Source organism: Falco rusticolus, chromosome 9, assembly GCF_015220075.1.
Source record: "Falco rusticolus isolate bFalRus1 chromosome 9, bFalRus1.pri, whole genome shotgun sequence".
Taxonomy (NCBI): Eukaryota; Metazoa; Chordata; class Aves; order Falconiformes; family Falconidae; genus Falco; species Falco rusticolus.
The window spans coordinates 40032946-40047864 of record NC_051195.1 but is presented as its reverse complement, the minus strand read 5'-3'; the positions used below and the strand labels follow the sequence as shown (position 1 = coordinate 40047864).

At 41.1% G+C, this 14919-nt stretch overlaps 1 protein-coding gene across 21 annotated transcripts in view; it reads right to left on the bottom strand.

Annotated features, from left to right (window-relative positions):
* Window positions 1-14919, bottom strand: part of FNBP1 (formin binding protein 1) — a 111593-nt gene that overhangs the window by 33690 nt on the left and 62984 nt on the right. For all 21 annotated transcript variants that reach the window (XM_037401160.1, XM_037401165.1, XM_037401147.1 and 18 more), the window contains 2 exons: window positions 2729-2857; window positions 987-1133 (listed from right to left, as the gene is read on the bottom strand). In XM_037401160.1, coding sequence (XP_037257057.1) covers window positions 987-1133; window positions 2729-2857 — 276 coding nt within the window. The remainder of the gene's footprint in view (window positions 1-986; window positions 1134-2728; window positions 2858-14919) is intronic.

Here is a 14919-nt window from a genome sequence, read left to right as displayed (position 1 = left end):
CTCTCGCCCTGAAGGAGTAATCTTCAGATTCCTTGGTTTCTTACGCTTCTCTCTGTGAGAGCAATTGCTGAGCAGAAAGTAGTGGATTCTTTTAAAAACTTTAGCCTCAGGCTTACGCTGCCAATTAATGGCAGACTCTGGGCATTGAATAGCTCAGAAAATATTTCAATGAAAAAGTTGTATGGGAAATTCAAACAGCCAGCAATACACACGCTGCTTGTATTTGAAGCACTAATGTGATCCACGAGAAGGACTGAAAGAGCAAGCAGAGACTTAATTTACAAAGGAAGCAGATCATTCTGAAAACAAAATAGAACACATTTGCCCTTGTGGTAATTGTACATCAGGAAGTTCAATCAAACCCTTTATCAGCCTTTTTATCAGGAAGACATGTTTTTACTCCAACAACGATGTTCACAAATCAAGATTTGGAAGAGCTTATTTACAAATTGCTAGCAAACCTCAAATAGCAAAGAAAGATAGGAATTTTGCCATTTGTTTGCAATAATTTTTGTAGCAAACACTTTCAACACTTCCATTGTAGTTATTTTTATAAGAATGAAGACATTTCTTCAACATTCCGTTTTCTGACACTTAGATATAGAACTCCCATCTGAATAAGAATTGGTGATTATTAGGTATCTGGAATTATGTCCACCATCTTCCTTACTCTATGCAGAAGCCTATTCTTCGATTACAGTATTTCAAAACAGTAATGATCCTAGTAAAAGGATAGAATATTTGAAAAAGAGACAGAGAGAAAGAAAAAGTAGAGACATTTCTGCATGTTAAGTAGATTTGGGAAATAATCTGAGCACATCCTGCCTCAGACAAAGTAGCTTGGGACAAGCAGCTATATTTTGGTTTAGTTCTATGACTATAAAGCTCTTGTGCTGCAGCCTGAACAGCCCAGGATTTAAGTTCTCCGTATGTAAGTGATCAATACTAAAGATGACAATCAACAATCCAAACAATGCAACACTTACATTCTTGTGATCAATTGATTCCGCAGCTTTTGTTATTTCATCCAGACACTTTCCAATGATAGGGATCACTTGGCGGTCAACCTCTGCAAAAGTTTTCATGGATTCCCCTATCCTCACGATTCTTCTTTCCTCCATCTCTTGTATTTTCTAAAACATTACATTTCATTCAGCTCAAATACCAAGATTAACTTCAGTTTCAACCCATTTTTCTCCCCAGCACACATCAGCTTCTTTAAAATTTATGGTTTAAATATATTTTCAAGAACAAACTAGGGCAGCTGTTTTCATGAAAGCACTAAGGAATATTGCTCCCTCAAACATCCAAATATCATTCTAAAAGTAATTGAAAAATTCTCAGTAGTAGTAACAGATTAACTTTTTATGTTAAAAATGCTGATTTGTCAAAACCTCAGCTTTAGACTTCTGTAAGGATGGCTCCTAAGGCTTTTAAAAATAATTTCTACAATAGTAAATTCTTTCATTTTCAGTGCATGTTCTGAATGATCTTATTTGCATTCCGCTTCAGAATCCAGGCAAACAAAAATCTTGATATCTCCCCCTTCTCCTTTTCCCTAGAAGGTAATTTTTGGTTTACAGGCAGTCCTATACATCATGTATTGTTCACACCAGGGCTTCTCAACATGTCCCCTGTTGCTCAATGGATTCAGCACCACCATCTCCAGCATCTATTCCATAAGCCTTTCATTAACAACAGAGGGAAACTTGATATGGCGTAACACTATTATGACAGATTATAACAGGATACAAAAGGACACAAACAGGAACAGCCTGTTTCACCTTAAACTGCAGGAATCTTATGGAATGTTGTCAACTTAACCCCCACTGCCTTGACTGATCCACAAGCAACATGAGTTCTTTACAAAACATCTCATTTCAACATCTAAAAGCACTAGAGCTTACTGGTGCCCTGGTAGTGAAAAGGATACATCTGCAGTAATTTAAGCATGCTCACCTACAAATCAGAGTGCTTACCAGATCTAACATTAAATATAAGTATCAGTTATTTCTCATCAGATAAGCATGTGGCATTTTCTCCCTTAAAAAGGTTGTACCACTTCTGATGATTATGACCCATTACAATGGAACAGGCATTTGGAACTTCTGGTCTACTACATTAACAATCTCTCTTGATTCAGTCAAGTGCAAACACAGATTTTCAGTCAGTATAAACCTGATGGCTTTTTTGTTCTTTCCCTACAGTCTTTCTTTAGGCACCCCAAGACATAATCAGCAAACTTGCTTAAACTCTTTGACATTCACTACTGCAGAATTATTGGTGGTTTAAACTTAAACATCTGCGAAGTCCGATTTGAAGACAGGTTACAAAGGGCTATGAGGCTTTACAGATGTAATGATGCCCAGCTGACACCTGCCCCAACAATGCAAATAATGTTCTCATTCCCCAGCTGCATGGACACAAGAGTTTAACAGAGCAAGACTGTGAGGATTCCAAAGACTATTGTAATCTGTCATGACAATTTAATGTCACCTTCCTCATATATTATTGGTCACTAGATATCTAGTCTAAGAGAAAGGAACAATTTATCCTGTCAAGCTCTTCATCTCTTCAGCTGGAAGATTCCATATAAAATTTGCTAACAGTGACAAAAATCACCAAAAAGTGAAAGACAAGGTCACAGAATTGAGGCAATGTGCAATATGCCCCTCTGTTCTTACCATAAGATGATGAGCTACTCTAGATCAGTGCTAGCAGCCCTTACCTGGAAGATGTTTGGTATGTGTGTGTAGTAATGATCATGCTGCTCACTGTTGAACTTCTGTAGAGTGGAAGAATATTCTGCTTTGCTGTCTTCTGCCATTTGATGTCGGAGCTGGGCTTGCTGTCTTGCCTAAATAAGTACCAAAAGAAATGTATTATTTATATCATCACATTAAATTGCATTGTGTTACTCCTCATCTTACTATCCTTACCAGTAGGCAGCACTGGAACATCAGCATATGGGCCTATGGACGGTTCAGCTTTTGGTTTACTCCCGTTTTGTGAAACATTTAATCTATGTCAAGCATAAGTCTGCAGTGTACACACTGTGCCTCTTATTTTCTTGTGTTTCAACATGCTATCTCCATGAACTATTTTGCATTCCATGAACAACCTCTCTTTGTACTGCATGTAAAACACCAAAACAAGTTTGCCCCTCTACTAGCCCACTTAATAGGCATGTGCATTTTCTCATATGCTTGTGGACACTCTTCTTGCTCCACTGTACGCCCTGTTGGATGGCACCTACTATGCTCTAATGAACTACAGACCTGTCATCTAGCAGTACTTTTTGGGGAAAGGGAAGCAACAAAAAAACCCCACCCAAATCAAACCACAACCGAACAACTACAACCCCACAAAACCAACAAACCAACATGCTTTTGTCTCATTTCACAGGCCTTAGTCAACAAAATCATGACAAAACATCTCAACTCCTCCTCCACCTGTGCTCTCTACCGCGTCCTTTATCTACACTTCCCTGAACAGTGCTGGCATGAAGTGCACAAGGAAAGGGGAGCCTAGGTAGCAGCGGAGACATGACTCCCTTCTTATTTTAACCGACATAGATGATTTCCTTTGCTACCCAGCATATCAGAGCAATGGGCAATTAACCTCACTTCTTTCCCTAGAACAATCTGTCCCTGAGTGACTCCTTTATATTTTCAGATTCCTCCCCTTACAATTCCTGAGGCCTTCTGTTATCTGTTTTGCTGCCCAGTATTACTCCCTTACTGCCTATCCCATCTGTTTTAGTTGCCTTTTCCTTCCTTGCTGCTGGCCTTCATACAGCAACTCTTCCTCCTCTTCCCTTCCTACCCAGCTCCCTACACCCACGCGCCTTCAACAAGTGGGCACAGGACAGGGAGCAATGCTCCCCTCTCATCTACTTCACATTTACCCAGCCAGAGCTCTGCTGCTCAAGTGCTTGCTCCAGTGAGAGCTATGCCATCGACTGGAGTGAGCTCAGGACTTGACTTTGTAAATTTAAACGATCCTAAGTCTGCACTCATTTTCCAGGCACTCACAGAGCTTCCTCACCCTGCGTTGCTGACCTAGCCTTGAACAGTCTTGTGAGTGTCCAGAAAGTGGTATGTTCCAGTCACCTCCTCAATTTCAGAATAACTCTTTTAAGAAAAGGGAAAGACTGCTTTAAAAACTACTTAAAGCGCTTTGAGGTGTTTCAGGGAAAGCACAACAAATGGTTTTAGCATATTTTAAGTGTGCTCCCATTAAAAACAGTTCAGAACAGGGTTATTCTTTGAACTGTTCCAAGAAGACAATAGTTTCCTGACAATAAATCCATGAAATACCCAATCATGGAACATTTTAGCAATCATAACTGGAAGGTAGAAAATTCTGCCAGGTTTCAAATCTCAATTTTCAAAGAAATAGGCTTCCCTCCCATTTGTCCAGCTAGCAAATCTCACCTAATAATTTATTTCACCTCAATTCAGTTATTTCTTTTGCAAGCAATCAGTTGTTGGTCCTTGATTCCCTTCACATTCTTTTGACAAAAATAATTCAAGCGCAATGAGTGAATATGGGGCACTGAGTGCAAACAGGAGGTGAAACAGTAGCATCAAATGGAGAAGACTGCAACTGTAACCAAATAAGTCCAATAAAAGACAGATTTTCAACTGTGCTTGTTCCCCTGAAGTTTTAACTGTCCACTAAATCCTGTAAAGGATGCATATATAACTTCAGAGAATGTACCTGCTGCAATGAAATTCCAAGAAGCCATATCAATAATTTTCTGCCCAAGTGCTATCTAGCTTATTAAACTTTATCATCCACACATTTATATATAGCTACATTAAATACGAGTGGAAAACAATATAGCCTTTACTACAAACACAAATTTACCAGAGAAACAAAGTCAGCCATGGAAAGGCAGACAGCTGTAAGAGTAACATTCGCCTGTCTCCCAACCCATTCCTCAAGTCCCAGCTGCTACAGATCAATATCCATTTGTGAGGCCCATTCTCTTCATCTACCTAAGATCAAACCATTGTTTCAGCTGACTTCTACAATAGCCCCAGTTCCACTCATACAGCTGTATTTTTTTTTGGTTTTGTTTTAAATAGTGCAACTCAGGAATTTGTCCCTTGACTCAATTGTTGAAGCAGAAAAACAAGAAATCCATTATTACACATTTCCAGGCAGATCCAGCAAACATTAAGCCATCAGAGTTCATTTTCATGAGCAAGCTTGTTGGCTGGATATAAGCAAAGCAAATCTGAGCTAAACATATACAGGAGTAGACACTCTGTTTCCAAAGTTATCTTAACCGGTCCCAAGTAAGAGGAGGCAGCAGATGAGTAAGTAAAACTGGGTACATTCCAAACCCAAAAATTTTTGTACAAGAGCCCCAGTGATGTGTTGTTTCTCCTGGCCATTTAATGCATTTGGCAAGCTTCAAGCAGTTTAGAAATTTTTCCAATGAGGTTTTTGGATCTTAAAATAAACACATTTTGAAGTCTAGAATTTTTTTATTACTTCATTTGAATATGTCACTTACTTATCACTTCTTGTATAAACTGGATTATATTTTAAGTTCCTTAACTCTGATGAAGCACAGAATGATAAAAATTAGTTGATGGCACTAAGTTTCACATTCAGCGTAACGGATGCAGTGGCCTGGTGCTGCAGAGAATCACAGGAGCTATTTCAGGAGGAATTTATAGTTGAGCTTTATAGAAAATAAATTTTTGGCTCCTTTACTACTCACGCATGCAAACAGTTTCAGAGAAGATTTCTTTGGGCCTTATTAGAGTTAATGTTAAAATATTTGCTCTAAACAGTATTTTCAGGTGGAAAGGCTTTGGAATAATCAGCCTCTGTAAAACCAGACCATGACTTCAGAGGCAAGGGGATGATACTGTGATGCAGCTTTCAGTCAATGTACTCTTTTTGCTGGCCAGGGATGACTGAGCAAGAGCTCACATTTCCAGCACCACATTTAAAACCATGATCCAGATCTTCTACACATTACCAGATTCTTCAGCTGTAAGAGATGTCAAGGCTAGGTACTCATAATGCAACATAAAATGTCCTCACCTCTTGAAAGGAAGAGAGAATGAGGTCACCTTTCAGCATCACGAAAAAAAACAGAAAAAGGTATGTATATTTGCGGGATTTGGGTGGAAACGAAGAAAAGCAGTTTGCTTTCAAATCTGTTCTTCTACACGTTTGCAAATGATACACAGATTTCGCACGCTCCTCCCCCCCAACATACCTTTGTAACATCCTTTTGTCCCCAAATAAACATGCACAGCATATATACGTACTGCTTCCTCTCCAAAGACTGTTTTTTGTTAAGGCAGTTCCTCTCTGAACTCCTGTGGCAGCAACAGAACCCAAAGGTCACACACCAACGCACTTCTCATTAAGACAAGCACTGCCAAGGATGAAGGCCAGCCCACTAGGCAGCACCATTAACCTTGCAATGCCGATATTGGTAAAGGTCAGTTTCCACTGCCACGGCAACCTGATTTAAACACAGTCACACCAGAGGAGTGTCTTCCATAACTAACCCTGAAAGAAAACTCTAGGCAAAGGAAGTGTTGCTCTGATATACTGAACTAGTTAAAAGCACACTAGCAGCAGATAAGGCTTATTACATATGACCTCCTCTCTCACAGAAACAATTCAGAATTGCCCTTAAACATAATTAAAACCAATCTTTTTTCCTTCCTTTATACAGCCTTGCTAGTTGATGGGGGAGGATGCAAGACAGTAGCTAACTGTAGAGCTACTATAAAGTAATAACTGTCAAAGTGTTGATATTTAAAATTGGTAGAACTGCAGCTGTCTTCAGAGCTTTAAAGAAAATAAATCAGGCCTCAACAGCACTCCCCTTATGTGAAAAACACCAATAATCTCAATAGCCAAATGAACTGGCAACACGCACTATGGCTATCTCTTCTACAAGGCAGCAAACCCAAATGTCTCAATATTATTTTAACAACTTTTCCTGTGGATTTTCTACCCAATTGCAAAAACCGAACTTTCAACAGCATCAAGAGTTACTTCCAGGTGTTTCAGTCCAGAGACGGCAGGTTTGAGCTAAGTGACAGATGCCAGGACGGGACATTGACGAGACAGTCTTTCATGACTGAGTACTTACAGAAGTATTTCTTTCCCCTTTAAAATAAGAAATCTGTTGACCCTGCAACCCTTTTAGTCTGAAGTAATCCATGTTAGGGCGATATATTTAGCCTGAACCTTCTCATCACCTGCTTGAAAAATCCTACAGTTCAGCAATATGATGCAACTTAAGTAACTACCGCGTATCAGGATAGACAAAAGAATTACAGACAACAAAAGTTCTTCATAATCCCTGCAAACATGCAGCACTAGTAAAGCTTTATCTGCTGATCTGAAATCAATCCTAATATTTTATGCCTTTGACCATCAGTCAAAAAGGAAAATTTAACAAAGAAAGGGGATATACCTTCTTGCATATACCTTCTCTTCCCAAAATTCAGTTTGATATGAAAGGCAAGTGGTGATTAAGTGTAGGAGAAATTTTTAAAAAACAAGTACACTTTTCTGCCATGTCAGTCTCCAATACAGAAAAGAATGAAGGATATTTTGCTGAGAACAATTTTCTAAGACACATTCCAGAAACAGCAAGAGGGTCAATAGACACACTGTCTTCTGGGTTTACACAGACAAAAAAGGCAGCTCCACAAGGCTGTTAGGGTGGGAGTGATACGAATAACTGAAAAGGGCAGAAAAAAGCTTTGGCGGCTATTCAGCTGATCCCCACTAAGTAGAACAGTTCAACTTCTCAGCAGTCACTCTTGCCCAGAACGGCAGAGTTTCTAGTCAAAATTCTGGTGTATTTTCATTCTTCCTTCTTTTCTCCCATTCCCCCCCCCCCCCCCCCCCCCTTTTTTTTTTTGTTAAACCCAGACAGCATGTGAGGTGCATCACTGCCAGGCCACTGCCTGCCAAAATAGATCTGTCTTTAGTAAATCCAAGATCAGACTAAAATGCAAACACCAAAAATCACCCCTGTTACCCGGCCCGCAACTACCTGATTCCTTTAAAATAAGGATTAAGGCAGACTCAGAAACACTTCACCAATTTCAGCAATGCTTTCAATTGCTTACAGATTTTTCAGCTGCAGGCTCCAGTCTCCCTCCAGACAACCTCACATAGCTGCCCTGCTATGAATGGGCACCATCATGAACAGTGGTGGGGTCCCCTCTTGGAAGCAGTGACACTGGCAGCAATGGCAGAATCATTAATAACAGTGGGAATTCTGCCAAGGACTTTGAAACAGGGCCAGGATTTCAGGCTTTGATTTACATAGCCTTCACTATTTACTATTTTACAATAACCAGTTTGGTGCCTCTGAACTGGCAAGCAGAAAAACACATTGAAGTTTGCTTTCCTGAAGGCAAGAAGATAGAGCAGGGGGGTGCAAAAAAAACCCCAACCAAAACAGACAGGAAAAAACCCAGAGAAATATCCTTACTTTTAAGGTGGGTTTTTTTGTTTGTTTGGGGTTTTTTTTTTTTTTTTTTGGGGGGGGGGGGGGGGGGGGGCAATGCAGGCAGAATCTGAGAATCTGTGGATCCTTCAAATCCTTTGGCTGACTATAACATACAAACGAGGAAACCTCTGACAGGGGATGGAAAAATCTTCATCACCAGCTCTCAGGAATTGTTATCTAGTGCAGTTGCATTGCACATAATTTTGCCAGACTGCAGAAGTGTGCACTAACGAGAGATATACCAAAGCAATGAAACACCACTGAAGCTCTAACAAGAACAACTCACCAAATTAACAGAGCTGGGACAGTAACACAGTAAGCACACTGCACAAAGCCCTAGCACAGCTCTTTAATTGCTCTGGTCACATCCACACTATTGAAAAAGAAGTAGAAGTCATATTGCAACAAGGACTCATCTGACTGTATCAGTCCTATACTCATATGGTCCTGCAGCATGACTAAAGGCACTACTGCTTGCTGATTAATGAAGTTGGACAACTAGAGGTTACTTGAAATCTTACATAAGTGAACGAACCCAAAACTTCGGTTGCCTGGCTTTAGACTCAGTTCTGCCAGAGACTCCCTTGCACAAATCTGAGCGCTGCCACGTGTATTGCTATTTCTTTTTTATCATGTCCAATCATTCACCTCAATTTAGTCTGCAAAGCATTCATAGTGGTCTGAACGCGATGTGTAAGAGAAGGGCCATTACAAAGGAATTAAGAACAGCAGCATGCACCACCATGACACGTGTCAGAGAAGCACCTCTCAGCACACCGCACCAAGGCCTCAGCCAAAGAACTGTACCTTGAATCCCTAAGTTTGTCTCCTGGGACTGCCATTCTCATGTCATGAATACTTAACATCCAAACTCTCTAGGTGACCAAACTACAAGTCCCTGCTAACATTCAATAACTTGCCACACTGCTCAGAGAAACACAATTCCATGAGGATACCTACCAAAACTCTAGTTTATTACAAAAGAAGGTGCTCACAGTGGGTGGAAAGCTATGTGGACTTGAGGGAGGATGTAACAAGAAGAGATGTATTCGAAGCAGTGGCCAACTATGCTTAAATGATTTCTGGACATGTGTTTAGTTGTACTGCATAAGCAGTTAAATTCTGTGGTGTATAAATGTAAATACTGAATATACGTAATGGAAATTATTTCTTTAATATAAATAATGGAAATTATTTCAGGACTGTGTAATAGATTACTTAGTTCATACTTTGAATACTGGGCACAGTTCTATTCATCTCTCTTCAAGAAAGAATTTACAAACATAGTCAATGCAGAATGGATAGTCCATGCTGAAGAAAGTTACTGGTATGAACGTGTTAGACTTAAAGACCAACTTTATGGGTACAATACACTCACTTAATGCAATAGCTTACCTGTGAGCTTCTGAGTCTGCTCAAAAGCAAAAAAAAAGCATACCAGAGATGGAAAAGCAGACGAATACTCATCGAGAACTACAAGGGTACTGCCAGGGCACACTGAGTTGCAGTTAGAAAAGCAAAAGCTCAGTTTGAATTGAAATTGTCCAGAGATGTCAAAAACTACAAGAAAAGGTTCTTCAGGTACACAAACAACAAACAGAAACAGAAAGAAAATACCATCCCACTGTTAAAACAGGGGAGGTGAATTAGCGGCCAACAATATTGAAAAAGCAGAGGCTCTCAACCCTTTCTTCCCCTCTGTCTTTTACCAGCGCTGTTGGGCCTTGGGAACAAAAATCCAGGTTGATGCAAACTCAGACCCACCATCAGTTAAGGAAGAGTTGTTATGTGAACAATTACAGGAGCTTGACCCCTACAAATTGATGGGCCCTGACAATATCCACCCGAGGGTGTTAAGAGAGCTGGCTGACATCATTTTGAGGCCGCTTTCCATAATCTTTGGGAAGTCGTGGAGATCAGGGGACACCCCAGAAGACCAGAAGGTGGCTAATGCCACACCCATCTACAGGAAGAGCTTAAAGGAGGATCCAGGAAATTATAGGCCCACGAGTCTTACTTCAGTCCCTGGGGAAATTATGGAATTAATCCTCCTGGGAGCTATTGCAAGTCAAATGAAGTCTGTGACTGGGAAAAGCCAGCACAGATTCACAAAGGGAAAATCGTGCTTAACAAATCTGGATCACCTTCCACACCACAGTAATCTGCTCAGTTGATGTGGGGCGAGTGGTGGACATTGCCTACCTGGATTTCTCCAAGGCTTTCAATATGGTTTCCCACAGCCTCCTCCTAGAAAAACTGATGCATTATGGTGTAGACAAGTGGTCTGTGCAGTGGGTGAGGCATTGGCTGACAAGCTGCACCCAGAGAGTGGTAGTAGACAGCTTCTTTTCAAATTGGCAACCTGTCACAAGTGGGGTCCCCCAGGGATTGACACTGGGCTCAACACTGTTTAATTTTTCATAAGTGATCTGAATGATAGGATTAAGTGTACCCTTGATGAAGTTTGCCAATGATACCAAACTGAGCGGGGAAGTGGATACCTTGAAGGGAGAGCCACCTTTCAGGAAGAGCGGGATGGCTGGAAGAGTGGGAGAACAAGAACCTTAAGAAGTTCAAAGACAAATGTAAGGTCTTGCACCTGAGAAAACATAATCCAGGAGTGCAGCACAGGCTCGGATCTACTCACCTGGGGAGCAGCTCTGTGGAAAAGGACCTGGAAGTGCTGGTGGACAAGCAGCTCAATATGGCTGAACAGTGTGCTGCTGCAGCAAAGAAAGCCAACAGAATGCTGTGTTGCATCGACAAGGGCATCACCAGCAGAGGTAAAGAATTCATTATCCCACTCCACTCAGTATTGCAGGTGTGGCCTGACAAGCGCTGCCTTCAGTTTTGGTCCTTGCTATACAAAAAAAGATGTGAACAGGCTGGAGAGGGTCCAGAGAAGGGCCACAAAGACAATCAAAGGACTGAGAAGCCTACCATATGAGGAAAGGCTGAGAGAACCAGGTTTGTTCAGCCTTGAGAAAAGAAGGCTTAGAGGAGGCGTTATCACCATGTTCCATGATTTAAAGGGTGGCTACAAGGAAGGTGGAGACTTCCTTTTTACAAAGAGTCACATGGTAATGGGTATAAGTTACTCCTGAGGAGATTCCGATTGGATGCAGGAGGCCAATTTTTCACAAAAAGAACAATCAGCCATTTGCATAATCTCCCCAGGGGAGTGGTGGATTCCCCAACATTGGACACTTAAGATTCAGCTGGACAGGGTACTGGGCCATCTTGTCTCATTTGCACTTTTGCCAAGAAAGGTTGGACCAGATGGTATTTCAGGTCCCTTCCAACCTGGTATTCTATGATTAACCTAAACTGAACAACTTACAAACAAGAAGCTAAATTCTGAGGTCTCTGCTTTATTTTGCATTAGTTGTACAGGAGAAAAGATCTGTTCTAATATTTTGACAGAATAAGGCTGACTATAAACAATCTTTCCAACTGCACAGCATAAGCCAATTGTTTTCCATTAGCTAAGAATGCTGGTTACATTACACTTCTGATTCAAAGTGCAGTTGATCCTTAATTCAGAAGTTGCTCTTAAGCCTCCCCTTCACAACCCCTTTCACTCCCTAACTTTTTTGCTCCTTTAGCAATCTACCTCCCAATAAAGTTGTACTGTTACAAAACTCAAGTCAAATTGCTATGTAGAGCATTAATGCAGAGGAGTACTGCTAAGAAGAAATGTAAGTTCAGATGGATTTCTTTATCTTACAACTAAAACTGACTGGTGCTTCTGTTCCTTGATCTCTTAACACCAAACACAGTGTATGCATGGGATACATATGGATATTTATGAAGTTTTCCAGCCACTGCTGCTGCAGTCATTAACTCTTTACTGACTAGAAATCAAAACTCTTAAGTTAGTCATGATTTCAAAAGGGAAACAGCTGCTATATACAGTGTCACAGATGGCAGGTTGTAAACAAGGCTTATTCTTCCAGAAATGCAAATTACTGTGCTGAGGGACTCCCTGTGTTCACACACTACATCGTCCCATTAGGAAGGAAGCAGTTCAGAAAGAAGACTGGGGTCTGCATAACCCAGAGGAATGACATAAGTGTGAATCTAATGGCCTTAGATCACATTACAAAGAAAAGACTACATTTGAATTGATGGGAAATCTGACCCACCTCACAAGGTAAGACACAGGACTTAGCCAGTTCTATTTGTGGAGTAAAAGCAAAGCAGCTGCCTAATTGAAGTATGTAAAACTCACCACCACACAGAGAACATGGGAAAAGTCTTATGCAACATCTAACTCAAATAAGAAATGCACAGGCCAGGCCCTCCTGCATTATGTTCAGGGCTGACCCTTATGCACATTGCCTGCATATTTCACTGAGGCACTGCTGCTACACTTTTATAAATTCACAGCAGAGTACAGGAAAAGCAAAGCCTCTGGAATTATTCACTGCACTAAGTACCTGCCATATTAATGACACAAACACTGTAGAGCTTATTCACCTTCTAACGTTACCTTTGCATGGCACTACATTTTCCAGTATGCTGAGGAATTCATTATGCCAGGAGGTGCCTCAAAGCAGGCAGGAGAGGGAGTAGATACAAGTCACACTGCCACAGGGCAGATGACTCAGCATCTCCTGAAAAATTCGGCCCATTAAGAAGTTATGGTCTGCAGAAGGCAGGCACCCACAATCTCAGGTTATGCTGCAGGGTTCACTGCTGACAGTCTTAATCAACTAAACCTCAGTAATGCACATTGCAACAACACAGCACTGAGCTGGAGATGTTCCTCTGTGGTTTGCCTGCGGGGTTTCAGTGGTGCACGCTGCACCCGGCTCCACTGTGACTTGACTGCTGTTCCGACAAAGCATACTGTAAACTGTGCATGCAGGATAGTGCTGAAACACAGCTCGCAGATTTCTCCAGTGCCCAGGTCTAGTGCACCCTTCATTGTAAGGATGTGTCAATGCTTAATGAAGAGATGTGTGTCCTGCAGAACAGCAGCCTACAGGCTGGAACAGCAGTTCACTTTACAGCATCACTGAGTTTGCACAGACAGGAGGATCAGCTTGTTCCAATTTCTAAGTAGCAGTATTTCGACATTATGTTCACTAAGAATTTGCCAGTGATTCAGCTCATGACTACCCAAGGCAACATAAGTGGATGTGTCTTCTACGGGTAAGGAGGGTGACAGAGACTCTTTACATTGCATTGAAATTGATGGTGAGCACCCAGGGAACATGGTGTATGAAAAGAGAAGAGAAAACGAAACTTCAAGTGTGTAACATCACTCTTTCTCTGTAGTTATATTTACAGACTAGAAAATTAATGTCATGGTGATAATGTATGAGGTTTTATGCCTTTATGCAAATCTTCAGCTATAGGGGGACTCCAAAAATCTTGGATATGGCAGACATAATGTAAGAAAATAAAATCAGTAGGAAAACCCCACTGCCCCACAAAAGATATCTGAATGTCACTGGATACAAATAAAGTCTTAACACAAGCTCATCCTTCTGGGTGTCAGCTGAAGACTTACTAAAGGAGAGTCAGTCAAAAACCCATCGCAGGCAAAACAAAATACCCACCCCATGTTTTTCACAGTGTCAGAAGCTTCTTGACTTACGAGACTTTAAGCCAAATTTGCACTTTATGTCTTTCTAAAGCTACTACGACTAAACTACTTTCTAAATCCAGAACACATTTACATTAATCTTATATCCACTCAAGGTGGAACCCTCCTAACATAACAGGCACAAAAATCAGAATAAGGTGATGAGCTTCAACTTCAGGACGGCAGTTCTGGGAACTGACGCACAGCTCATTTTTACTGCTCAAAGCTGAAGTGGTCATCTGGTAAAATTATTACCTAGGATGCCAACATACAACCGTGCTACTCTTCAGCAAAAGGACAGATCCTGCCTGACACCAAGTACTTCAAACCACTGTCCTTCCCCTCAGATGCTGTGCAAATCAAGAGGCAAAGCATTCACCCCTTCCCATGGGTGGCCTCAGCCACCTCCTCTTTAAAAACAAATTCTGAAAAGCCTACTTTGAAAACAGAGCTTTAGAAAATCCAGCTGATTTTTTTTTAATTGCAAGAAGCCTGCAAAGGCTCCACCGGGTACCACATTATCCCATAAGGATGTCAGCTTTTTAGTGACTGCAGCTCTAAGGAGAAGGAACAAACAATAGAGCGTTTCCTTATATGTACACTGGCTCTGTGCTGGTGACAGAGATTATTTCCCCAAATGGTCAAAAACTGAAGCAGCTCTGCTGTGGTTTTTGAAAGAGAACTGCTTTAAAGCACACATCCCACTGCGATCCAGATGAAGCTAAATCTTACAGTTATACATACAAGGCTTCCCAGTATTAGCATCAGCATGTTGCACCACTTACTTCGTTTGTAAGGATATTTTCACAGTACA